Source organism: Bubalus kerabau, chromosome 6, assembly GCF_029407905.1.
Source record: "Bubalus kerabau isolate K-KA32 ecotype Philippines breed swamp buffalo chromosome 6, PCC_UOA_SB_1v2, whole genome shotgun sequence".
NCBI lineage: Eukaryota > Metazoa > Chordata > Mammalia > Artiodactyla > Bovidae > Bubalus > Bubalus kerabau.
This window is the reverse complement of record NC_073629.1, coordinates 18,793,928-18,821,312: the sequence shown is the minus strand read 5'-3', so window position 1 is coordinate 18,821,312 and position 27,385 is coordinate 18,793,928. Positions and strand designations below refer to the sequence as shown.

At 44.4% G+C, this 27,385-nt stretch overlaps 1 protein-coding gene across 1 annotated transcript in view; it reads left to right on the top strand.

The window, feature by feature from the left end:
• The first annotated feature begins 257 nt into the window (after positions 1 to 257).
• The window catches only part of LOC129656389 (keratinocyte proline-rich protein-like), an 80,663-nt gene continuing 53,535 nt past the window's right edge, over positions 258 to 27,385 (top strand). The window contains exons 1-7 of the mRNA XM_055587074.1: positions 258 to 548; positions 588 to 1,854; positions 3,208 to 3,233; positions 17,925 to 18,109; positions 21,509 to 21,587; positions 26,270 to 26,334; positions 26,385 to 26,517. Coding sequence (XP_055443049.1) covers positions 258 to 548; positions 588 to 1,854; positions 3,208 to 3,233; positions 17,925 to 18,109; positions 21,509 to 21,587; positions 26,270 to 26,334; positions 26,385 to 26,517 — 2,046 coding nt within the window. The remainder of the gene's footprint in view (positions 549 to 587; positions 1,855 to 3,207; positions 3,234 to 17,924; positions 18,110 to 21,508; positions 21,588 to 26,269; positions 26,335 to 26,384; positions 26,518 to 27,385) is intronic.

Genomic DNA, 27,385 nt, shown 5'->3' with positions numbered 1-27,385 from the left:
TTTGCTGTTCTTTGAAGCTCCCTCAGATTAGGTCTTTTGGCAGATTCAAGGCAAGTCTTGTGGGCAATGGTTACTAATCTGGGGTCCAGCTCACTCTGTAAGGACTCTTGGGTACAAGTTGAAGGTATGGGAGGAAAGGCCAGGAAAGAAGCAGGGTGTCTTCCCCTTGGTGCTGGTCACCACTCCCCAACAACTCTCACTCTCCTGATCTTGGTCTTTCTACCCTCAGGTTCTGCTTACCTGCCTGCATCAGAACCATGTGTGACCAGCAGCAGATTCAGTGTTACCAGCCACACCCCCAGTATTGTGTGACATGTTCCCCCTGCTACATCTCCCAAACCCCTTGTGCCAACAGCCAGGTGGTGGTTCAAGCCCCCTGTGAGATGCAAATTGTGGAGTGCCCTGCACCATGCCCAGTTCAAGTTTCCCAGGTAAAATGCCAGGCTCCATGTCAGTCTAAAACTACAGAGGTGAAGGGCCAAGCTCCATGCGAGTCTAAGACCATCCAGGTGAAGGGCAAAGCTCCATGCGAGTCTAAGACCACCCAGGTGAAGGGCAAAGCTTCATGTGAGTCTAAGACCATACAGGTGAAAGGTCAGGCTCCAAGCCAGCCTCAGTTTACATGTGTTCAATGCCAGGTTCCATGCCAGTCTGAGGTTTCCTATGTGCAGTGTGAAGGCCCATGCCCTGTGCAGACCTGCTATGTAGAATGTCCTCCAGTTTGTTATACAGAAACTTGTTATGTGGAATGCCCAGGCCAGAGCTATGTACCCTGCCCGGCACCTCAGCCTGTCCAGACCTATGTAACAGGTCCCCTGGTGTGCCAGCCTCAGGGAAGATTCTCCACCCAGTGCCAGTATCAGGGCTCCTACAGCGGCTGCGACCCCCAACGCCAGTCCCGGGCTTCATTTAGCACCTGGGCGCCCCAGTGCCAGACCCGGGGCTCTTATGGGAGCTTTCCTGCACAGAGTCGCTCTCGGAGCACCAGCAGGTGCCTCCCTCCTCGCCAGCTGCAGCCTTCTTACCGCAGCTGCTCCCCACCACGACGTTCCGAGCCCTACTACAGCAGTAGCTGCCTGCCGTCAAGATGTTCTCCGGGCTCCTATAACTATTGTACCCCACCCCGCCGCTCTGAGCCCATCTATAACAGTGACTGTTCTCGGCGTCCCACTTTGGGCTGCTCTCAGAGATGTGGACCCAAGTGCCGAATAGAGATTTCCTCCCCTCGCTGCCCCAGGCAGGTTCCCCCGCAGAAGTGTCCTGTTCAGATTCCTCCCATCAGACGCTGCTCTGAGAGTTGTGCCCCACGACCCTCCTGGGGTACCTCCTGCCCGGATCTGAGATCACGTGCAGAGCCATGTCCACTCCCAAGCTTCCATCCTCCACGGCGTTTGGACCAATGTCCAGAGCCATCACTGCGGCGAAGTCCACCTCCTGCTCCATGCCCACGTCCACTTCCGGCTCCACGTACGTGTTCACGTCCAGAGCGGTGTGTAAGTCCAGAGTTCCGTCCCTGCTCTCCACCACGGCGACTTTCGGAACCCTGTTTGTATCCAGAACCACGTCCAGTTCCATATCCAGCCCCGCGTCATCCTCGCCCAGTGCAGTGCGATCTTCCAGCACCGCGTCCATGTCCACTGCCCTATGAGCGCCAAGAATCTTTTCCACTTCCGGAGCCAATTCCACTTCCGGAGCCAATTCCGCTTCCATCGCCCTGCCCAAGCCCAGAGCCATGTGTGGAGCCCCGACCAAATCCATGCACAGGAGACCTAGGCTGTCATGAGTCCAGTCCACACCGCCTGGACACTGAGGCCCCCATCTGTGGCCCAGCTGGTTATAACTGGTGGCAAGACAGTGAGCCTAGATGTAGACCTTGAGATGTAGGCCTTCCAGAATCACAGGGTCTTGGTGGTTGTGGAGACCAAGGAGGCGTCAGTGTTGGAGTGAAAGGTGGAACTCGTGGTGGAGTAAAGGGTGCCTATTTTTAAAGAAAGCACGGCTGAGATGGCCTTACCTCTTGCCCTGAAAATGTTGATCCTCCATTCCCAGCAGCCGCAATTTCCAACATTTTCTGGTTTGTATCACTTTCAAGACTTTCAGAGGCTCCCTGCTGCAGAAATGATGTCCAAACTCCTTTGCATGCCATGTCAGGATCCAGATCTGGGTCTCAGACACCTCTTTGGCCTCACATCTGACTCCTCCCCAAACACATCCTCCCGTTCTAGCCAGACCAGTCTGGCCACCATGGCACATCTTGGGTGTTTCCCAAGACATCCCCTTGGGGTCCCTGCCCCCAAGCGTCTGCTCACTCTTTCCCTACTACCTGGACCACTTCTCTGCTACTCCCAGTATCTAAAAATCCAACCTGTATTTCAAGACCTATTCCTTGGAGCCTTTTGTATTTCTTCCTCTCTGCAGGACCCTGGACTGATTTCCTAGAACTCATTGAATCATCCACACCATCCATTTGGCAACTGCCTTGCAACATCTCTTGAATTGTTATTTCACTTTTCAGGTGTGTCTGTCTCTACCTGCCCAGCTAGGTTGTAAATTCCCATTGGAGTGGAGTCAAAGTATCCCCAAAGTCCTGTGCTTCTCCTGGGGCAGGCAGCTCCTCAGCAAGGCTTCTGGGTTTGCAGCTTGAGCTATGGTCTGTCCTGATGTGCAACCACAGGACTGGAGACAAGAGTAACAATAAAGATGATGATACCCTCACAGCCTAAGTCCTGCATAATGCCTGTGTTCTTACTCCTTCCTGACTCTCTGGGATGAGTTTTTGTTTTTTCTTCTTTTTCTTGGATTTATTTTACTCATGGTCTGAGCTTTCTTTAGCCTAGACTGAGTGGGCTGCCTTGTCAGTTTTCTGTCTACCACCAGTGTCCCTGGCCCCTGCTGGGAACGGGTGGATGAAGGGGATGAGGAATAAGGGAACAAGGAGGATAACTCTTGCTCCTCTATTTAGAGGTAAAGGTCTCAGGCCAGGGTTGGGTAGGTCACTCAACTCTGGGGCCTTAGTCATAGCCATGTGACCTCTGTGGAGTCAGGGAGGGGAGGAGGGAGTCTGGGATAAGCTCTCTGGGGTCCTTTGCACAGGATACACTCTTGTTTGGTTCAGAATAAATGATTAGCTTTTTTTTTTTGATACAGTAGAAAAGGATACATCTGAGGCTGAGTTTGCACTCCTTGATTGCTCTCAAATCCCATTAGGCATGGGTGGTTTTGGGTATATGAAGGTAGGGCTTAGAGAGGCAGAAAAAGGGGCGATGCTTCTGCCTCCCTGCAGATGAGATGGATACCACAGAGGATGCTGGGAAATGATGCTGGGATGGGCTTCCCTAGAGAAGAGAGTGCCCTGAGGCCACCTTGGTCTTAGAAGATGAAGAAGTCTCCTCTTAGGAGGTCAGCAGGGGTGGCTTTGGCTTAGGCAATAGTGCCCTCCTCCATACAAGCCACACCAAAAGACCCCATAGCTCTAGCTCAATAGTCTGAAACCACAGATCCAGGGCCTGGCTCTTCAGATGTCTTCCCCTCACCCAAGGGATCCAGTCCTTCAGTGTTAATGATGAATACCCAAGAGACCATGTAGTGAAACCCTGTGTTGTACAAAAGAAAACCAAGGCTTTTATATGAAATCCACTCATTCATTTTTTAATTGACAAATATTCATTGCTTATCTGCTAGGAAGGTACTCATAAATGGGAGAGACATAATGCTTATTTGCTGTCACAGCTTAGCACACTGATTCTCAGGGTGGTGCCCAGAACAGTAGCATCAGCCTCACCCAGGACCTTGTTAGAAATGCATATGTATCACTCCAGACCGATTGAAGCAGAAAATCTGAGAGTGAGGCCAAGAAAACTGTTTTAACCAAGCCTCCAGGTATTTATTTTACTTTCTTTCCCAGATATTTCTGATACCCAATAATGTTTGGTCATTATTGATTTAGTGAAATGCCTCATGCAGGTAGAAAATTAATATGTATATGAATGTGCATGTGTATGTGTATATATTCTCTAATTTCTACAACAGTCCATCACAAAGACATTATCAACTTGCTGTTGGACAGAGGTGGAAACCTAATCCCACAGGATTTATGTGACTTGCCTAGTTGTGCAGCCAGATGTCATTTACAATCTATACTCTTTCCTGTTACACATGGTCCCATCCATCTTGGTCACAACCTCTTGCATAGATCTTTCCTGTATCACCTAAGTCATTTTTCCAACAACATTTTGGAGTTGTCTCACAGGTTTTTGTCCACTTTAGCCTTGCTTCTTCTCTGAAAATCCAGGCTCCTTTGGAACTGCGCTTGCTCTGCGGCCTAGGCCCCAGAGGTCTGGCTGGGCCCAAATGGCTCCCATGGGCATCTGAAGGTTTCCATCACCCAGGCCCTTGAGTTGGAGTGAAGAGAGCAGGACAGGGAGAGGCTGGGAAGCCCCAGATGGCAATTTTCATTGGATCTTGCCCCTGTTTTCACAAACACACTACTGACAGGAACCCCCTTGACTGGGGGGAGGTGGGGAATAGACCCCCACCCCCCAACCCAGGTACGGAAGAAACTCAGACTGGCTAAGAGGGAAGGGCTTTCACTTCTAAGAAACAGCTCCCTCTGCAGGTGCAGAAGAAGGTCATGATGCAGGCTCTTGATTACAGTGTCCCACTACCTGTCCTATCCTCAGGGGACACACTCTGGTCCCCAGGATAACTAGGCCTGGATATGCAAAGGGACTGGAAGATGGTAGAATATAGGGGTCTCTGGGTGAGTCAGTCTGGGGTTGAGCCAGGGGACCCCTGACAGCCTGGTGCCCCCTGGCAGACCGAGGCTGTGATGCCATCTCCCAGTAGCCAGAGGGGCTCAAGGTCCAACACTCCTCTCTCCCAACACTGGTATGAACTGGCCTCAGTGGTCCTCCACTTCCTCTGACAGAATGCCCTGCCTTGAGCACCCAGGCAGGCCCATGGTGAAGAGTCACAGCCCATCTATAGCACTCAGAGAAAAGGGATATTCAGGAGGATGTGTGTTTACATGTCCTTTTGGGGGCTTTACATGTTTCTCAGTATGTCCGTTTGACTGTTGTTTCTGTCTGTGTGCTTTAGAAGCTCAGGGCTTTTATTTTTATTTTTTAAAATATAAACTTATTTATTTTAATTGGAGGCTAATCACTTTACAATATTGTATTGGTTTTGCCATACATCAACATGAATCCACCACAGGTGTACGTGTGTTCCCCATCCTGAGCCCCCCTCCCACCTCCCTCCCCATACCATCCCTCTGGGTCATCCCAGTGCACCAGCCCCAAGCATCCTGTATCCTTCATTGAACCTGGACTGGCGATTCATTTCATATATGATATTATACATGTTTCAATGCCATTCTCCCAAATCACCCCACCCTCTCCCTCTCCCACAGAGTCCAAAAGACTGTTCTATACATCTGTGTCTCTTTTGCTGTCTCACATACAGGGTTATTGTTACCATCTTTCTAAATTCCATATATATGCATTAATATACTGTATTGGTGTTTTTCTTTCTGGCTTATTTCACTCCGTATAATAGGCTCCAGTTTCATCCAACTCATTAGAACTGATTCAAATGTATTCTTTTTAATGGCTGAGTAATACTCCATTGTGTATATGTACCACAGCTTTCTTATCCATTCATCTGCTGATAAAACTCCTAGAGGAGAATATAGGAAAAACACTCTCCAACATAAATCACAGCAGGATCCTCTATGACCCACCTCCCAGAATATTGGAAATAAAAGCAAAAATAAACAAATGGGACCTAATTAAACTTAAAAGCTTCTGCACAACAAAGGAAACCATAAGCAAGGTGAAAAGACAGCCTTCAGAATGGCAGAAAATAATAGCAAATGAAGCAACTGACAAAGAACTAATCTCAAAAATATACAAGCAACTCCTGCAGCTCAATTCCAGAAAAATAAACAACCCAATCAAAAAATGGGCCAAAGAAGCTCAGGGCTTTTAAAATGCATTTGGCAGTGGGGACTGGGAACTCAGAAGCAAGGTTTGGAATACCCTGCAGTCCTTCAACAGTGGCTTTGGATGGTCTTGCATGGTCATCTCCTCACTCCCCACCCTCCATTTCTTTGCTGACGACCTGCTTCCCAGATCTCGCTCTCTTCTCCTTCTACGTCAACCATTTGAACAAAACTTAAAGTGTCCCCTGGACCAGGGCTGAACATTCCAGAGGGAAAAAAAATCATTCATAAAACACTTTAAAGGTGTTCAAAGACCTGTGAAAGACTCCGCTTGAATTCCACGCTAACCTGAGGCAACCCACTTGTTGGGCAGTATCATTTCCATTTAGCAGTTTGATGGACTATTGCTAGAAATGCCACTGCTCTAGCCAAGTCACAAGCAATGTGAGGCAAGGGTCAGCCAAACCTCTGTGCCTGGAATCCAGTCATGCTGCATCAGAATGAGGGCCCAGTTTCCAGAGATGAGGGCTAAGTAGTCCAGGGGAATGTAAGAAATTGGGTCTAAGGCTCAGGTCTCGTTCCTTGGAATCCTGCTTCTATCTCTCTGCAGTTCTCCTTTCTTTCCCTTCTTCTAAGCCTCCTTTCTTATTGCAAAATTCAGACTTAAATTGAAGAAAGTAGGGAAAACTACTAGACCATTCAGGTATGACCTAAATCAAATCCCTTATGATTGTACAGTGGAAGTGGCAGACAGATTCAAGGGATTAGATATGATAGACAGAGTCCCTGAAGAGCTATGGACAGATGTTTGTGACATTGTAGAGGAGGCAGTGCTCAAGATCATCCCCAAGAAAAAGAAATGCAAAAAGGCAAAATGGTTGTCTGAGGAAGCTTTACAAATAGCTGAGAAAAGAAGAGAAGCTAAAGGTAAAGGAGAAAAGGAAAGATATACCCATTTGAATGCAGAGTTCCAAAGAATAGCAAGGAGAGATGAGAAAGCCTTCCTCAGTGATCAATGCAAAGAAATAGAGGAAACAATAGAATGGGAAAGACTAGAGATCTCTTCAAGAAAATAAAAGATAACAAGGGAACATTTCATGCAAAGATGGGCACAATAAAGAACAGAAACTGTATGGACCTAGTAGAAGCAGAAGGTACTAAGAAGAGGTGGCAAGAATACACAGAACTGTACAAAAAAGATCTTCATGGCCCAGATCACCACGATGGTGTGATCACTCACCTAAAGCCAGACATCCTGGAATACGAAGTCAAGTGGGCCTTAAGAAGCATCAAAATGGACAAAACCAGTGGAGGTGATGGAATTCCAGCTGAGCTGTTTCAAATCCTAATAGATGATGCTGTGAAAGTGGTGTACTCAATATGCCAGCAAATTTGGACAACTCAGCAGTGGCCACAGGACTGGAAAAGGTCAGTTTTCATTCCAATCCCAAAGAAAGGCAATGCCAAAGAATGCTCAAACTACCACACAATTGAACTCATCTTACATGCTAGCAAAGTAATGCTCAAAACTCTGCAAGCCAGGCTTCAACAGTACATGAACCATGAAATTACAGGTGTTCAAGCTGGATTTAGAAAAGGCAGAGGAACCAGAGATCAAATTGCCACATCTGTTGGATCATGAAAAAAACAAGAGAGTTCCAGAAAAACATCTACTTCTGCCTTATTGACTACACCAAAGCCTTTGACTGTGTGATTCACAACAAACTGGAAAATTCTGAAAGAGATGGGAATACCAGACCACCTGACCTGCCTCCTGAGAAATCTGTATGCAGTTCAAGAAGCCACAGTTAGAACTGGACATGGAACAACAGACTGGTTCCAAATTGGGAAAGGAGTACATCAAGGCTGTGCATTGTCACCCTGCTTATTTAACTTATACGCAGAGTACATCATGTGAAATGTGGGGCTGCATGAAGCACAAGCTGGAATCAAGATTGCTGGGAGAAATAACAAAAACCTCAGATATGCAGATGACACCACCCTTATGGCAGAAAGTGAAGAAGAACTAAAGAGCCCCTTGATGAAAGAAGAGAGTGAAAAAGTTGGCTTAAATCTCAACATTCAGAAAATTAAGATCATGGCATCTGGTCCCATCACTTCATGGCAAATAGATGGGGAAACAATGTAAACAGTGAGAGACGTTATTTTGGGGGGCTCCAAAATCATTGCAGATGGTGACTGTGGCCATGAAATTAAAAGGTGCTTGCTCCTTGGAAGAAAAGTTGTGACCAACCTAGAAAGCATATTAAAAAGCAGATACATTATTTGGCCAGCAAAGGTCCATCTAGTCAACGCTATGGTTTTTCCAGTAGTCGTGTATGAATGTGAGAGTTGGACTATAAAGAAAGCTGAGCGCCAAAGAATTAATGCTTTTGAACTGTGGTGTTGATGAAGACTCTTGAGAGTCCCTTGGACTTCAATGAGATCAAACCAGTCTATCCGAAAGGAAATCAGTCTTGAATATTCATTGGAAGGACTGAGGCTGAAGCTGAAACTTCAATACTTTGGCTACCTGATGCAAAGATCTGACTCATTGGAAAAGACCCTGATTGAAGGCAGGAGGAGAAGGGGACAATAGAGGATGAAGTGGTTGGATGGCATCACCGACTCGATGGACATAAGTTAGAGCAAGCTTTGGGAGTTGGTGATGGACAGGGAAGCCTGGCGTGCTGCAGCCCATGGATTCACAAATAGTCGGACGTAACTGTGTGACTGAACTGAACTGAACTGAAATCTCCCTCCTTGAGATTAGCATCCTCACTGTCGAATGAGGAAATCACACTAGATGTCCTTAGAGGCTGTCTTCACACCAGATAAATTTCCATAATTCCTCTTTGTTACAGGCACAAGGCTAAGGTGCAGTAAGCTGGGAACGCACTTAAAGACATGGAATCCCAGGATCCAACCCAGAACTACTTAATTTGAATTTCCAGCAATAAAATCTTGGACTGTAGTTGAAAATTACTCTGATCAGCTGGGTGGGGAGGACATTGTTACAATGAACACCCAGGGGTATGAGCTTACTCTATACCTACAAGGAACGTTAAAGCTTGTACATATCTGGGTACAACATGAGTAGAATATGGACATGATGGCAATAGGGTGCTGACCATTAAGCTTTTTTTGTGTGTGGGAGGTTTTAGGTAATTATCCTCTGTGTGTAGTCAAATTTATACTCAGTCTAGAAACACCTTAAGATAAAGTACTTCTTCCTTTCTCTCAGTTAAAACCCCATCCCACTGCCACTAAAAATACTTAGAATGGAGCACTTGTAAGTGGCTGATGAGGGGGTGGGGTGGTGTCCAGTGTATGTAAGATATTTTTGCTGGGATAGGAGAAGCCAAGTTTTGGTGTATCTCTCCTTTACCCAGGAATTTCCCAAATAGTAAGAGGGAGAAATTCCACACTCCATAGTTTGTCCAACAGATTAGAATAGTCCAGGATGAATAAGCAAATAGAACTGTCATGCGTAAGGAAGTAGCTTGGCTGTTCATAATGGTTTAGCTAGGTGTATGGCAGTAATCAGAAGGCAGGCAGTGCTCTAGTAGACACCTTGTTGACAAATGGGAGAATGGCCAGATGGTGAGCAAGATTTGGTCCTTGGCCACAGCATACTCCTGATTTCTGACATGGTGGGACATCCCAGAGGATCCACATGCCTATGGCCTGAGACTAGGAAGGAAGAGAGGGTGATGGTGATGCATGATGACTCATGTTTTTCCCCATCATGTTTTTCCTCCAAAAGAGGAAGCTCCCTGACCTGGAAGGTTAAAGTAGAAGTACCTAGAAGCCTAGAAATAACTCAAGATGTGTCAAACCTGCCCACCACATTCCTCACTACATCTTATCATGGGAGCCCTGAGCTGGGTTAACACCTTCCCTCTGTTCTCCAGTACTAAGAGCTATCAGGGGAAAAAAAACCACGTATCAACTTGTATCAACATATCCATTCATTTGGCAAATCTTTATGGAGCCTCAGTGCTCTGCCAGGAACTGTGCTTATTCCAGGAGAGGCAATGGTGAGCCAGGCAGACACTGTTTGTCTCACCAAGAGGTTAAGAGACAATAGAGGTCGTAGGAGTTTCAGTGTGGGGGCACAGGGTACTGAGGAAGCTCACTGGAGGGGCACTTGCAGGGGTTAAGTGCCTGGAGGAGGCAGCTATGATCAGCACCGTGAAGGACAAGTGGGAGTTATCTATTGAATGGAGGGAAGAGGAACTGTGTTCCAGACAGAGATGATAATAGGCGTGCTGTCAGAGCAAATGGTATAATGAGAGAAGCCCTTGGAGGGGTATTTCTTCCTTCATTGATTATCTGTCTTGGTTCCTAACACTTTTATGATCCCCAGATTCAATTCTTATCCTGCTGTAATGAACTTCTTATCAGCCTCTTAGAGAAATACTTGAGAAGAAATTGAATGAAATTCCAGGTGTGGAATTCAAGGGATGGGGAAATCGAAGAGTAGGCAGTGATTCAACACAGGTTAGAATAATGGACTTAATCTGAAAAGATAAAATATAGTTAAGGTAAATGTGAAGTTATGAATTTAATTTAAATGTAAACCACACTTAAGATAGAAGATGAGTTGGTATTTGTAAACCTGCATGTATGGAGAAAGCATGGTTGATTACAACTTAATACAGGCCAAGAGTGAGATTATCTGGCAAATGGTGATGAACTCTTGTTCTTTTAGTTAGGCATGAGTGTGCTGCTCTGCTTGGCATACACAGTGCACACCTGGGTACCTAGTTTGTTCAGCTCAGATCAAATAGGAGTGAGGCTAGAAGATGATGACCTACTGTGTGCCAGCCACCGCCTGAAGAGGAAACCTACATTCTTACTCATATTCGCTCCTTGAAAAGATGCTATGATTTGCTCCAATTTATAGGCAGTCTCCCTATCTATCTCTCTCTCACACACATACAATCTAGCAAAGTTAACTAATTTATCTGGTCACACATCTAAGACCTGATAATGCTGGACTCCAAGTCCAGGCTTATCTTACTCCCAAACTTGGTCTGTCTCCCTATGAAAGGCAGAGTGATGTTATAAAAAGAGTAGCATGTTGCAGTCTTCCACAATTTGAAAGGCTTTTTTTTTCATAGAAAATATAACTCAAGAGCTTAAAGCAAATGAATGGAAAGCATAAAGAGAAGATTTTGGCTAAAAATAAAGAAGGTAGCAGAACTGTTTGGAAATGGAATATTTATCCACACATTCAACAAATATTTATTCAAATATTAATTGAGTTTTTACTATGTGCCAGATGTTTGGATGCTTGTGATATATCAGTGAACAAAACAGACAAAGATTATCATTCTCAAGGTGTTCAAGCCACCAGGGAAGCCTGTGTTGATATTCTAGCAAAAAAAAAAAAAAAAAAATATATATATATATATAAACAGTGGATGTGTTTTTAAATTATATAATAAAATACCCAAACTAGTTTGGAGGCAAAAACAAATAAAGCAATGATGAAGATGATCTGTGCATGCATCCCAGACAGCATAGGAAGGGGAGAGGGATTGAGAGGGGTGGGTGGCAAAAAGGGGCTCAGAGGGGTGTGGAACCGTGAACCAGCACACAGGAATAGAAAAGACATAGGATGGGCATCATGAAAAGTGAGCTTGATGCCGGCCCCACCTCTTACTAACTGGGAGGTTTAGCTTAGCTTAGGTCTCAAGCTAAGACTTAGCTTAACTAAGTCTCTCTGACACTTAGTTTTTTCATCTATAAAATTCAGCTAAAAAAATACATACACCTGTCTGGGTCACATTGAGAGTTAAATGAGATCCATTATTTAGAACATTTTGTATATTACAAAATACTACAAACACATTTGTTTTTGGCAGTAAGATGGTCAGCCTTAAGGAGAGTAGAGGAAAGATACAGCAATTGGCCCTGGGAACTGTCCACTTGATAAAGGAGGTAGACCACAAAAACAGGTAAGTCCGGGCCCAAGCAGAGGTCAAGTGAGTAGGAGAAGCACAAACAGGAATGAATGTGGTCAGCTTGATCTCCCGTGGCCTCAGCCTGCAGTGGCTTAAACCCAGGTTTTGGTTCCCAGACAGAGATTGAGTTTGGGCTGTGATAGTGAGAGCATTGAATCCTAGCCACTAGACCATGAGGGCCAGTGGCCAGTTACAGGCCCTGGACCATCAGCTATACAGAAACGAATTTCCACAAAGAGATGGAAAGTAGTGAAACCATCAACGTGTTTATTAGGAGGAAGAAAAGTACAGTATGTGTGGATAGACACATGGAGTCACGCCCCCTTGAATCACTTTTTGGGGGCATTTTTTCCAGGTTTCCTTTGGCCAATTATCTTGCTTTGACTAGTTTTGAGTCAGAATTTGTTATAACACAGGGTCCTCCTATGTGTGCACATGCGTCTTTTAGCTGAGATGGATTCTAACAAAGGGGCCGATGGGTAGTTGACATCACTTACTCTGAGGTGACACCTTCTCTCTTTTGACCTCCAAGGAGCCTTTCTGCGTATGTGTAGTTGGGGAGGTCTCCTGACTTTAAGAATGAGAAATATGTGGTCTCTTATTTTCTATCTGGGGGTTCCCAAATGGCACAGTGATTAAAAAACCTGCCTGCCAATGCAGGAGACTCAAGAGACGTGGGTTTAATCCCTGGGTTGAGAAGATCCTCTGGAGTAGGAAATGGCAACCCACTCCAGTTTTCTTGCCTGAGAAATTCCATGGACAGTGGAACCTGGTAGGCAGGCTACAATCCCTGGGGTCACAAAGAGTTAGACACAACTGAGCACTGACACACACGCATGCACACACACACACACACACACACGTCCTCTATCTGTGCAGAGCCCAGCCTCCTCCCTCGATTGTCCTGCTATTTTTATCTGGTTCACCGGAAACTAACTCTGACTCCCCAGGGGCCCATCTATCTCCTGCCTCAAGCTAGGTCAAGTAGGGGGGCTTGGAAGAAAAGCAATTGAAGAAGTAAAGGGACATGGAATGGCAGACAGAAGAGGGATAAAGCGATGGTGCTGGAAAATGGCTGATGCAAAACACTGAATCGAGAAAGAGTAGAAGTTTTGAGATCATAAAGTTCAAGTACCAGGGTGGATGTTGGGTTTAAGGATACTGAGATGAGCAGTTATCACAAATGACCATCAGCTTATTGATGCTGTGCAGCCAGTTTGTCACTGGTGTGTCTCCTTGGACCAGCCAGAGGGACAGGTGGTAGCAGGGAGAAGAGGCTCTCCATCAATCAGAGATACATTTTCAGCTTGAATGGAGATTGAGCCCTTAGTCACTCGAAGGCCTCCAGACTTGACCTTGCCTGGATAAAAAGGCTGGGCTGAGCAAGCAGTTCATTCATCATTTATTTCCACAGCATTTCATTTGCATTCTTCAGAAGTTTGTGTTATTCAGTCACAAATCCAGGAGCTCTTTCCAATGACTATAGTCTTAATCCTCCAGTAGCAAACTATATTGACATTTGTTACTGCTTAGTCGCTAAGTCATGTCCAGCTCTTTGCAACACTATGGCCTGTAGTCCACCAGGCTCCTCTGTCTATGGAATTTCCCAGACAAGAATACCAGAGTGGGTTGCCAGGATACAAATACCACAGACCTATTCCTTATCCGAACTCCTTGGCACCAAATAAAATTTAGGACATTTTTTAAAAGGAGGATAGTCAATAAATATAATTTATTTTTGATAATAATGCTGCAGGAATACTTCAGAGTTGGCCATGTACAACCCCAACACCATGGATTTTGTTGACCTAAAACAGACTGCCAGCTATTTCTCCAGCAAAGATGAGTTTATTTGGGATACTTGGTGAATTGCAACGTGGTGTCTGCAACCATGGGGAGTCATGTACAAGTCCGTACATGGTGAGGAAAGGAGAACACTTTTATGAAGGGGAAAAGGAAGTTGAGAAGGCTGTAGTTAACAAGAGTCCATGGTTTTTCATTGGCTGAGTCCTTGCCAGAAAAGAAGAGTCTTTCAGATTCTCTTCCGTTATAGGTTATTACAAGATACTGATTTTGCTTTACACTTGAAATAAACACAATATTGTAAATCAAAACAAACAAACAAACAAAAAAAGAAGAGTCTTTCTTCCTGTTGGGCTCCGTTATCCTTGCAGGGCAGGAGATCTCCCCCTGGTGGTGCCAGCCTCTATTTAATTGAAGTATTCACATAATTTTTTACAAACTCAAACCAAGGAGTCCACCACATCTTGGGGAGGCAAGGCGTAAAGTCCAGATCCTCCACACCCCATGGCTTCAGGGTTCCCTCAAAGAGGTCATTTGTATTTCTGCAACAGAACATAGGAACATTCACAGTAAGGTGAAGAGACCTCACTGTCAGCTCAGTTCAGTTTTTTTGCCACCAAGTGACTATCATAAACAATCAGACAAGAAACTCAGTTTTCTAAGGTTTTTGGATTTGGAATTCATGAGAAAGGGATTATCAATCTGTGACAACATCTAGGGGATTATCAGCAGTGGCATTTTCTCAGCTCTTCCTCTACTGCTGTTGTCCTCTGTCCCAAAGTCTCCTGCATGAATCCCCAGCATGAATGTGACTATCCTTACCCTGCTAAAATGTCAAACATACAAGTAACAATAATAAAATTGAACCAAGATCTTCAGTGGATTTTTGGTGAACATTGCATAAAACCTGGGGGACTGACCCTGGCTATAGTCTCCCCAAAATCTGGACCTAGTCTTCTTTTCTGCCTTATTCTGTGCCTCACTCTCCCTCCCTACTCCATCACACATGCCCTACATTCCAATCATGCTGGACCACTCTGCTCCCAAAAGACCACCTGTATCCTCCTGCATCATACATATTCTTACACTGCTCTTCTCCACTGAATGTCCTCCTGGTTCTACCCCAGGGATCAAGGCTTCACCACCCTTTAAAGCCTATATTCGTACCAGACCTCTTTGACAAATATGTCTGGTTACCTTCTTCAGAATTCCTTTCTCTTTTACCTATTTTCCAAGACTAATCTGTATCTTGGCCCTAGACACACTTTACTACTTACTGGATTTTTTTTGTTTGTTTATAACATTTTGGATTTATTAGTTAACAATTTTTATGAAATTTGGAAAATATTTGACTATTGTTTTAAAATATATTTCCTCCTCTATTCTATTTATTTTGTCTTCTGGACTCTAACATGTATGTAGACTGTTTGCTATTTTTAAACAGATTATCAATCATCTGTTCATTTTTCCCCAATATTTTTTCCTTTTTTCCATTCAGTTTGAATAATTTTTTTCAAATTCAGGTTCACCAGTCTGTTCTTCTGTGCTTTACAATCTGATAAGACCATCCAGTGAGTTTTCTGACATTATATTTAATTTTGAACCTATTTTTTTCAGATAATCTGTTTCTCATATTTAAAATTTCCATTTGGTTATTTTTAACTTTGGGGAACATAGGAAATCTATATTGCAATAATGAAGAATTTTTAATGAATATTGAACATGTCTGTTCTTAAGTATACCAGTCACACCACTTGAAGTCACACTTTAAGACCTCTTCTTTGGTCACTTTCTTTTTTCACTTATTCCATTTTTACTTTACTTCATTCCTTCAGATTTTCCCCAGGAAACTGTGAATTCTTTTCAGGCTATAATTTAGGGAAATATGCCTCTCTTCAGTCCTTGTCTCCAATTTTAATTCTAGAGGTCTCTTCATAAAGTCAGATTTGTTGAGGTATATTGGAAAAAAAATGGCATTTAGTTTTAATAAGATCCACCTATTTTTAAAAGATAGCTGTGGCTTAATAAAAGCCCACTGTCTGTTAAAAATTCATGTCTGAATCTATTTTTCTTTATGCCTGTCTATCAACCTGAACATCACTCAGTGCTGAATACCATCTGGTCTACTTCCTCTTTGCCATCTTAATTTGTAGATCCTGAAGAAGACATTTCTATCATAATCTCAATTTAAAATATTAGAAAACTAAGGTTATGATAGAATATTCCATTCCAATATGGTTCTAGTAATCAGAATATTCTATTCTGATTTGAAATATTGCCTGCCACATCAATAAACAAAGGATGTCACAGTCATCAGAGATTGCAGCCACCGCCAATGGTGAGCTGGTGAGCCCCGAGGAAAAGAGTACCTGCTATCTAGTAGTCATCAGATGCAGCCACTCCCTATGGTGAGCCCTCGGGAAATTTGGGATGTGTAAACAGAGGATACTGGTCCCAGATAGCTGAGGCACATATCCAAGGAATGATTTCAATGAGCCCAGACTCTTGCATCTTCCCAAACACAGAAAAGTGCTAAGTTCCTTAATTTAAGATATCTGGTTTTCTTTTACTGATGGTCATCTTTTGCACCTACTATTTGCCCTTTGTTGCAAAACTCCTAAATATCCTAGTTTCCCCCTCACCTCTTCTCAGTTTTCTCAGGGTTACTTGAGATGCTATTTCCAGGGCTCGAAGTCCTAAAAATTTTCACCAAATAAAACAAAACTCTAAACTCTTAGACTGTGAATATATTTTTTAGTTGACAGTCATACACACATACACACAGCCCCCCACAACTTAGACATGTAGATTTTCACTCCAAGCTATCTAGATCCAAAGGTCCAGATGAAAAATTAATATCTAGGATGGAAGGAAAGGCATCATGTGACCAGGTCCCTCAGTGTGAAGAGAAGGCTGTGAAGAGAGCCATCTTCCATGGAAAGGAAGGCAACAGAGGAGTCCATGAATGCTGGTGTCTGTTTCCACCCACTATAGCCCTCATTTTAGGCAGGTGCTTTCGTAGCCAGGAACAGCTGCCCTGAGCCACGTGGAGGGAGGCAGGGAAGAACTGCCATTCATCACCTGTCACAGGAACCATGTGGGTGGCAGGAGGAGGTCCTCTCATACCCAGATGCCCAGGCCCTGGCTCACACCTGAGGGCAGAGCCCAAGGCCAGGATAAAAGGGCCTTGGGACAGAGCACCTCCATCCACTCCTCTCCTGAGGTGCTGACGACTCTCTGTTGTGTGCGCACTGGTGAGTGTCCACTGGGAATGGGAGCAGGGCCTTCCAAAGAGGATGCTTAGACCAGAGGAGAGAGCAGGGCAGAAACTTGGGGGTGGAGTTGTGGCTGGCAAGGACAAAAGCTCAGGAAATCTGAAGGAGGAAAGGATAAGATGAGGGAGAGACCAAGAGCTACTGGGAAGATTCTTGTGGCTAGTGCTGGAGCTGTGGAGAAACCAAACGGTTTTCAGTTGCTGGGTGTGTTTTTCTGCTTTTAGGGAATAAAAATACTGACCTCTAGATGATGCTGGAGTGGGGTGTATAATGGAAACATCATTTTGGAAACACATCCCTACCCAGTTGTAGAAATAATGGACTGAGGATGTTAATACTTAGTGGAGAGAATCAGAAACAGTTGTGGATCTGTTTGGCTTCCAACAAGAAGATCCATAGTGAGGCTGAGAAGCCTGGTGACAGGTCTGGGGAGAAGGATATAAGAGAGTCTTTGGGTTGGGAGTCAGGGAACCTGGGGATGAAACTGTGATGTGTTTGTGAATAGCACCAGGCCAGTGAATTTGCCTCTGTTTGTTTCAGTTTCTTCTGAAATGAGCTGATTGGGACACATTGACTCAAAGGCCCTTTGTCATTGCAATTTTCTATGTTCTGCAAAACCAAAACATAGCAGAAATTCTTCATGGAGGGGAAGATTTTGCTTTTTCCTTAATGAGGCTTTCAGCTCTAAAATGGTCCCTACATTGGACATTTTCAAGGATCTTGGTGACATGGTGGAGAGAATGCTGACCTAGAGCCAATTTATTTCCTGGTCCTTTTTCTGACACTTAGGAAATGTTAGCACAAAAGAGATGATTTTCTTATGTCCGATCTGAAGGCTTTCAAAATAAACGGTCTAGAAAGATGCCAAAAGTTCAGGAAGGGGCAGGGAGGTCTCTGTGTGCTGGTCTGACCTGCTGTCTGTCTCTCCCTCAGCTCCTGAACCCGCCCACCAAGATGTCCTGCCAGCAGAACCAGCAGCAGTGCCAGCCCCCTCCCAAGTGCGTCCCCAAGTGCCCCACCCCTAAATGCCCCCCAAAGTGCCCCCCAGTCTCCTCCTGCTGTGATGTCAGCTCCGGAGGCTGCTGTGGCCCCAGCTCCGGGGACTGCTGCAGCTCTGGGTGTGGGGGCTGCTGCCTGAGCCACCACAGGCGCCGCAGGTCCCACCACCGCAGACCCCACAGGTCTGACTGCTGCAGCCAGCCCTCGGGGGGCTCCGGGTGCTGTGGAGGGGGCAGTGGTCAGTCCTATGGAGGCGGCTGCTGCTGAAGTGGACCTGAGCCAAGAAGAGCTGAATTAGAGGCATGAAAAGGACAAGACCATCTTCCTTTGGCCTGTCTGCTGAGACATTATCAGTGAAGATTTCAAATTTTGTCCTAGAAGTTTCTTCTGACTTGGAATCCAGAAATCTGTGTTCTTTCCTAAAAACTCATCTGCCAATCCCTGATCCCATCTCTTCAAGCTGCCTTGGGAACCCCAGAGAATAATTCTTATGCCACTGGCAGTTCCCTGCCCGAAATGAAACAATAAAACAAATCATCCATTCACCACCTTGTCCTAGACTGCCTTCCTCTTAATTGTCGATGTACCGGGAAAGACAAGCATGTCTGCCCTCTGCCCTTTCTCCACTTTCATCTGGACCCTAGAACAGTATCAGTTGCTTTCAAGACTCATTGAGTCCTTAAGATTAAATTCCTTCAACTCCTGTCCTCATTAAAGCTGAAACTAGTCACTCTCTTAGAAGAGGTCAGGGAACAGAAATTAAGATGTTTGCCTTACCAGGTAGAACTTTCTGTAAGGAACTTCTGACTTATTGAAGACCTGAAAGGCAAATAAAGGTTGATAAGTGGCAAGTTCAACTACCACTGCCTCTAGGCACAGGAAGAAATGCTGATATGGGTCCTGATAGATGCTTCAAGGCCTGAAGCTCCTCACAAACAAGGAGACAAACTCTCTTGGATCTTCCCTTCTCTTTACCTTTTGATCTCTGGTGAGTCCAGAAGTCAGTGTCCAGCAGTGGAGGTTGGACTTAATTTCTTCTCTGCCTCCTATGTGTGGGAGCCCTCCTGCCCACACATAGGAAATTTCTCCACAATTTCCATTGAGTTTGAGGTCAGGATGTCCACACAGCCCACGCAACACATTAGGATCCAGGATGCTCTCTGACCATCCTCTTCCCCACCTTAGACAGTCAAACCAGTGGGAGGAGAGCTTCATGGTCTTTCACCGTCATGGACCAGAGCAAGAAGGACAGGCTCTCCAGCAGACTTGTTGACCCTCATCTGCGCACTCTCTGAAAAACACCTGCTCCTCTGTTACTGCTCTGAGTCCTGAGGACAGGGTGATATAAGAACTGTCAATGATGGAGCAATTCCATTTGTCAGGCTGGTGGTCTAGTGGCTAGGATTAGGTCCTTTCACCACTATGAACTGGGTTCAATTCCCAGTCAGGGAAAATGTGTTTTGGGGGGCTTAACTGGTGGTGCTAGTAGTAAAGAACCTGCCTGCCAATGTAGGAGACATAAGAAATGCGGGTTCAATCCCTGGAGACTGAAATGCAGGAGAATCCCCTGGAGGAGGAACTGGCAACCCACTCTGGTACTCTTGCTTGGAGAATCCCATGGACAGAGGAGCCTGGCAGGGTTAGGATTACTGTGTTCCTACTACTGATAATTTGCTACAAGGAGCATCCTTATGCATATATTTTTTTCTTACCATTCCCTTATTTCTTTAGGCTAAGTTCCTATATATTCAAACACTGTAAAAAAAAAGTATGCTCATTTTACATTTTAATTCATTCACACGTCATAATGGCTGTATTAAATTAATGAATCATCATACTGTCATGCATGATAATTATACCAATTTATTTTCAAGCCAATGAAGTTTGAGTGCCCAATTCCATGCATCCCCTCCAACAATGAGGATCTGTCAGGCACTCAATCAATCTTTGCCAGTGAATGAATACACTGGATTGACACTGTTTTATAAGACATTTCCTTTTGTCGATCTTTTTTGATTGGTAACATTGAATATATTTTCAATTATTCTTTGGCCATTTGTATTTATTTTCTGATATGTGTGTCAACTGAAAAATATAGTCACAACCTGAAAGTAGAGAGTTGTTTTATTTGGTGGGAACTCTTGGGACTTCAAGCTCAGGAGGTAGTATCTCAAGTAGTCCTGAGAAACTGCTTTGAGGATGCAGGAGGAGTCAGGTTATACAGAAGTTTGCAACAAAAGGGGCAGGCAGCAGGCAGTCTGAACAGCAAAAATTATTGTCGATTAAGGAAAACCAGATACCTCAAGTTAAGGAATTTAACGTTCCTTTTTGTATGGGAAGATGCAAGCATCTGGGCTCACTGAAATTATTCCTTTCATATGTATCTCAGCTATCTGGGGCCAGCATCTTGCTTCCTGATTTTTAGTGGTGGCATCCAACAGCTGCTGGATCGCAGGCATTGTTCTCCCTTTCAGACACCCTCTGGGCTCAGAAATTTACATTTGGAGGCACAGAAATCACTGATGGCTAAGACATCCTTGTTTACTGATATGGCAGGAAATACTCCATATAAATACTCCAAATACAACGTGTGTTGCCTGTTCCATGTTCTTTGCTCATTTGTTTGTTGGTGTGCTTGCATATTTGGATGGCATCACCAAGTCAATGGACATGAGTTTGGGCAGGCTCCAGGAGTGGTGAAGCCTGACATGCTGCAATCTATGGGGTGCAAAGAGTCGGACAAAACTGAGCGACTGAACTGAACTTGCATATTTTCTGTTGACTTGTGAGAGCTGTCTTCTATGTTCCTCGTAAATGTGTTGCAATCTCCCCACTGATTGATTTTCTTTCTGTCTTATTTATGGGTGCTATTTGTTATATAGATTTTTAACTTGATATACCCATTTATCAACTTTTCTTTTATAATTCTTTTCCCTTCAAAATAAGTTTATTTCTCAATGAATTAGAAATAATAAATATTTTCCCTTAATACTTTTAAAATGTCCTTTTAAAAATATTTTATAACTTAAAGGTTTTGAGAGCTTCCTTGGTGGCTCAGAAGGTAAAGGATCTGTCTGCAATGCAGGAGATCCAGATTTGATCCCTGGATTGGGAAAACCCCCTGGAGAAGGGCATGGCAACCCACTCCAGTCTTCTTGCCTGGAGAATCCCATGGACATAGGGGCCTGGCAGCCTACTGTCCATGGGGTTGCAAAGAGTTGAACATGACTAAGCAACTAACACTTTCACACTTTCACTTTCAAATATTTTGAGGGGGAAGAGAAGGGAAGGGAAGGGAAGTAAAAACTGATGATGTACAAGATCCTGTCTCTGGAAGGGGCTGTAGGGTGCAGGGAATGAGAAAAATTCACCCAGTTTTAATAGCTTCCTGTGAATCTCAGCAGTGTTTCCTCCCATCCTGTGAAATTATCCAAGAACATGGGAGACAGATACCTTTGTGACAGGGCCTACATGGGGACTCATTGTTAACATAACTTATGCTGACCTCTCAAACAAAGGATAAAGTCAGTGACCCTTGAGACCGACCAAATTGCCCAAACGACATTCTGCTTTTCTGATGGCACCTACCTTCTGAAGGTTAGGAGACCACCAGATTCCAGACCTCTGGCTATGTGACGTCAGGACTCAGCTACAGGCTAAAATTTAACCATCCCTTCAGAGAATTTTTCACTGGAGGTGTATAAGAAAGATCCCATCAGAGTGGGAGGACACTGGTTCTTCTCAAGGGCCAGTCACCCTCTCGTTTTCCCTCTAGTATATTTCTTTTCCTTGCCTGACCACCTAGCTCACTCTCTTTTTCTCTGCACTCGCCTTACACTTTGATGAGTAAATAATCTCAGAAAACCAATCCCTTGTAAGTAAACATTTTTGTTTTCTTTTGAAATTTTACTGCATCAATTGAACTCTAAAAGCCAAGGCTTAGAAAGAAGTCCTCAAGATATTGCAACCACACTGCTGATTAATCACCTATACGCAGAGTCAGACTCATGAAAGGCTGGGTGTTGCCATGCCTAGAGGCAGAGGCATGACCCAGTGGGACATCAGCTCCATTAACCTAGGAATCCATGAGCTGGGCTTTGGAGTAGTTACTGACTGTGTGAGCCAGGGAATCAATATCCCAATCTCTCCTTCCATAGCTATGCCCTTTAGAACATATTAAGAACAAATATTTCACTTGAGTAATGTACAAGGAGATCTCTGTAGGATGATATGACCAGCACATATAACAGTACATGTCTTAATATCAAACTGTTACCTGATTGACTTAAATCCCATGGAAAAGCTATGTACAAACTCTTGGGTGCTAGGAAACCCTGGTGAAATGGCTATCTGCATCTCTCTGCTCTAGGAGCAGAGGGGGATATAAATGTTTTATATCCAGACCCTGTTCTCAATAAATACTTGATCAGAAATATGTCACATAAGCAAAACAAAGATAAGGCATGAAGTAACCTGGTGGTGCTAGTGGTAAAACCTACCTGCCAATGCAGGAGACATGAGAGGTGGGGGTTCGATCTGCTGGAGAAGAAACGGCAACCCACTCCAGTAGTCTCGCCTGGAGTCCATAGCGTCACAAACAGTCGGACATGACTGAAGGGCTTAGCATGCATGCAGGCAGCCTATTCAAAGTAGAGCTAATGAGCCAGTTCAGTTTAAGAGAAGGATTTCTTCTCTTAAGGGAACAAAGAAAAAACCTTTAGAAACAGAAAAGGGTCATACTGTATAGATATTTGAATCAAGGCCAAGTTGTTTAGGTTTTATCCTGATCAGTGAAGCCTCTTAAGAAGACATCATTGGATGGTAGTGTGACTATATTGTCATTATCTGAACTGGAATAGGGTTGAATTTGAAAAGAAGGTTTATGAAAATTTATGCTGGGATAAAAGACATAATCTAAAACTGTCTCTGGCAAACTATGATGTATAGCTTTGGTCACCTTATTTAACGGTCATGGGTAATTATTTCTAGAAGAGTTCTAATGAAGAAGATAGAGGGAAAAACCAGGAAGGCAGGATGCAAAATAAGAGCCAATAAAATACCTCTATATACACAACACACACAATACCACTATAAAAACATATGTGTGTGTATGTTTATATAAACACACATATTTAGTCTCTATATAATTTGTCCACCCAAATGTATATATTACTTATTAATATCTTGTAACTATATGTTAACTGACTTTATTCTTCCCCTTGTGATTTGTTAAGTCATTATAATGTTCCAAACTCTGGGAAACTTTTGATTCTCCCCAAATTTTTCTGCCACTGACAGGAAGGAGAAGGTTTTTCTTCACATGCTGCTTCTGACCTCAGTGTGCCTTTTTCTAATGAATTAATTAGTTTCCTTTCAGAAAATCTCACCGCAGTGCTATACACCAACTTGAACCAAATGTAAATTCTTGTCCTTGCCTTTCAACTACTCAACTTGCTGGGGTAGAAAAACTTTACTAGCAGAGAAATCTACAGTAAAAACCTAGGGTCAGAAGTTGCAAGGGGCTTAAAAAGGGCCTCTGGAGGTCACTCTACCACCTCACCTCCAGTTTCCCAGGCCCTGGTGCCTGGGTGCCCCACTCTGCGCTTCTCTGCTTCCCTACACATCATCTCTGACCGGCTGTTCTACATGGAGCAATGCAGAGCTCATCTCCTCCTCACCACAAACTCCTTTCCTGGCCATATTTCATAGTCAAACACATCAAGGTAGGGACTTCCTTGGCGGTTCAGTGATTGGGACTCCACAGTTCCACTGCTGGGACATGGGTTCCATCCCTGGTCAGAGAAATAAGGTCCCACAAGCTGAGGGACATGGCCAAAAAAAAAAAAAAAAAAAAAAAAAAAGTCAAGATATTTAAGCAGAACAAGTAATTTAAGCAGAACAAAAAATCCAGATTTACCCTTCTTTGAAGGAAGTTATAGTTTAGAATTATATAATTTATCTTTATTTACAAATACATAGGCATCTTATAACTTGAGGATCCACCACATTACCAGTCTTCCACCAGTCCTTTTCTTTATACTGTCTTATTGACTGAAACAATATCCTTGTGAAATATTTTTATCATTACCTGTACTTTATAACTGAGGAACAAACAACCAATCAAAACTAAAAATGACTCAAGCAACTTTTGCATGGACACACAGCTAGCAAGTGGCAGAATCAAGATTGCTTTCTGGATCTGTCTGATCTCTGGCTCATAAAAACCATGAGATACATCAGCAAATTTTGGTAAAGGCTAAAGAGTAAATACTTTGGGCTTTGGGAACCCTAGGGTCTCTCTCCCAACTACTTAATCCTGCCACCACAGTATGAAAATAGCCCTGGAGAATAAAGAAATGAGCAGGCTTGGTTTGAAGTAAAACTTTATGAACACTGAAATTTGAATTTATTGTAACTTTCATGTTTCATAAAAGAGTCTCCTTTCGATTTCTCTTCACAAACATTTAATATGTAAAGCTATTCTTAGTTTGCAGGCTATGGTGAAACAGGCCATGGGGCATATTTGGGTGAGAGATCAAATTTTGCTGACCTTTGATAGCCTGGCAGGGTTACCTAAGTGGAGAAATGTGAAAACATCTCCAAATTACAGTCTGAAACAGACTGCCATGAATAATGAATTTATATCAGAAGGAAGAAGAAAAGAAAGTGATTGGGCCCCAAGCAACAAAAACAGGAGCTAAGAGACCTTCCATGCTCGTATTTCTCAAGGAGAATGAAACAGAAGATCCAAAGTAAAGTGTCTCCAAACTTCTCCACTCCTTGTTTCTAAGTAGCTCTATTCCAAGCTACTTGGAGAGGTTGCCCTGAGTTCATAGAGTGAGACAGGGAGAAGCTGGCAGTCATCACTTGTCATAGGAGCCACGTGGATGGCAGGAGGCGGTCCTCTCATGCCCAGATGCCCAGGCCCTGTCTCACCCCTGAGGGCAGAGCCCAAGGCTGGGATAAAAGGACCTTGGGGCCAGAGGACCTCCATCCACTCCTCTCCTGTGCTGCGTGTGTGCCGGTAAGCGTCCTCTGAGAACTGGAGTGGGGCCTTCCACAGAGCATGCTCAGATATGAGCGAGAAGGCAGGACCTTAAGAGTAAGGTCATTGTGTCAGAGGAGGAGGGCACAGGAAGACTGAGGCAGGGATGCAAGGAGGGATCTGGTACCAACTGGGAACATAGGGAGAAGAGTCAGGCGGCTGTGCTCTAAAGGAAACAAGCTGACCTTGTGGAGAGGGCTTCTCAGGACAAGGACACTGATGACCTGACAGACACGATGCTCTGATAGGTGTCAGGAGGGAGCTCACACGTGAAAATATGGCCCTGCCCCCATCTGCAGTGAAGGAGCAGCCCAAGACAGAGACCTCAGGCTCCTCTGGGATTTTTAACCTTGCTTATTATTAAACTTCTCCATGCTTATTCATGGGTCTGGAAGTGCATTTATAAACTTCCATGTTGATTAAGAAACAGTAAGCCTGAGGATCACCATCGCAACCCATCAGCTTAAGGATATGGGACCTCTCTGGACTGAGGTCAGGGGGCAGAGGTTCAAGTCCCAGGGCTGTAGTGATTGAGAGGATTATTAATCTCTTCTTTAATAAAGGGCTTCCCAGGCAGCTCAGTGGTAAAAAAATCCCCCTGCCAATGCAGGAGATGAGGGTTTGATCCCTGGGTCAGGAAGATCCCCTGGAGAAGGAAATGGCAGCCCACTCCAGTATCCTTTCCTGGGAAGTTCCACAGACAGAGGAGCCTGGTGGGCCGGTCCTTGGGGTCACAAAAGAGTCAGACATGATGAGCGACTAAACAACAATGATCTTTAATATAACTGAGCTTAATGAGAGCTGTAACATGTAAGGTTTTTTTGCAATGCTGACCTTACAGAATAAATCAAATTACGATCAGGGGACTGGTTGCTGTATTTTTTCCTTAAGAAAGAATTTGTCCTTAAATGGCCTATAAACTGGACCATTTCAGATTTGGAAGACATAGATAGAATCAGTTCCAACTCCACTTATAAGATTTTAGACTCTTGGAGATGTTTTGTTAATTGTTTGGTCTTAGTTACTACTTTGTACAAATAGATGAAAGTTCTTGTCTGAATTACAAGGCTGTGCTAAAGTTTCAAATATAAAATTCAAGAGTATGGGAAAGCTACTAAGAGTAGTAAAACTACTGGATATTATGCTTTTAAGATTATAAGTGATGCTAAGAGGGCAAAAGAGGGTAGGGAGGTCTCTGTGTGCTGGTCTGACCTGCTGTCTGTCTCTCCCTCAGCTCCTGAACCCGCCCACCAAGATGTCCTGCCAGCAGAACCAGCAGCAGTGCCAGCCCCCTTTCAAGTGCGTCCCCAAATGCCCCACCCCTAAATGCCCCCCAAAGTGCCCCCCAGTCTCCCCCTGCTGCGGCCCCAGCTCCGGGGGCTGCTGTGGCCCCAGCTCCGGGGGCTGCTGCAGCTCTGGGTGTGGGGGCTGCTGCCTGAGCCACCACAGGCGCCGCAGGTCCCACCACTGCAGACCCCACAGGTCTGACTGCTGCAGCCAGCCCTCGGGGGGCTCCGGGTGCTGCGGAGGGGGGAGTGGTCAGTCCTATGGAGGCGGCTGCTGCTGAAGTGGACCCTGTGCCAAGAAGAGCTGACCTGGGGACAGCCAGTGGACAAACACTTCCTCCTCCTCCTTCACCTCCTGCTGGGCCTACCCCTCTTGCTGGGGAATCTGGGTGAGGCCTTTGAGCTCTGGTCCTAAAGATCCCTGTGCTCTAGGGTCCAGGAGCCCCAGATCTCTCCCTGAAACCCGTTTATTCACCTCCTTTGCCATACGTGTGATGGCCCTGGGAATCCCAAAGCATAGACCCCATGTCCCTCTGCAACTTCTGGCATCCTGCTGCCTGAGTTAAAATAATAAATACAGAGTCTGCTCACTGACTTGATGTAGACAGATTTCATTCATGTTTTGGTCACTGTTGTTCTATTCTTGTACCTTCTCTGCTGGTGGCTGCAGAGGCCTCAGTAGACAGATGACAGGGTCATGGGTCAGAAGGGAAAAGTTTGTATTTTTTATAGTTTTGCATTTTCTCCTAATTCTTTGTTTTCCCTTTTAACCAATATCCCGAAGCAGCATTAGTTGTGAACATAGCTTCTTCAACTTCTGGCTCCCTTCCTCCCTTCATGTACCTAACTGTGGCCTTCAGACATGACCAAGAGACAGACAGCTTCCTCTTCCTCTCTTTCCACTGTCATTCTTCACTCCTATGCTCTGCATCCCTCACCCTTCTCCTAACAATCTCTACTTGACTCCTCCATCAGTTTAAATGTACAAAAATATATACATACAAAAATATAGATGGAATAAATCTTTATTTTAAATTAAAAACTCACTTTTATTTCTGTATAAT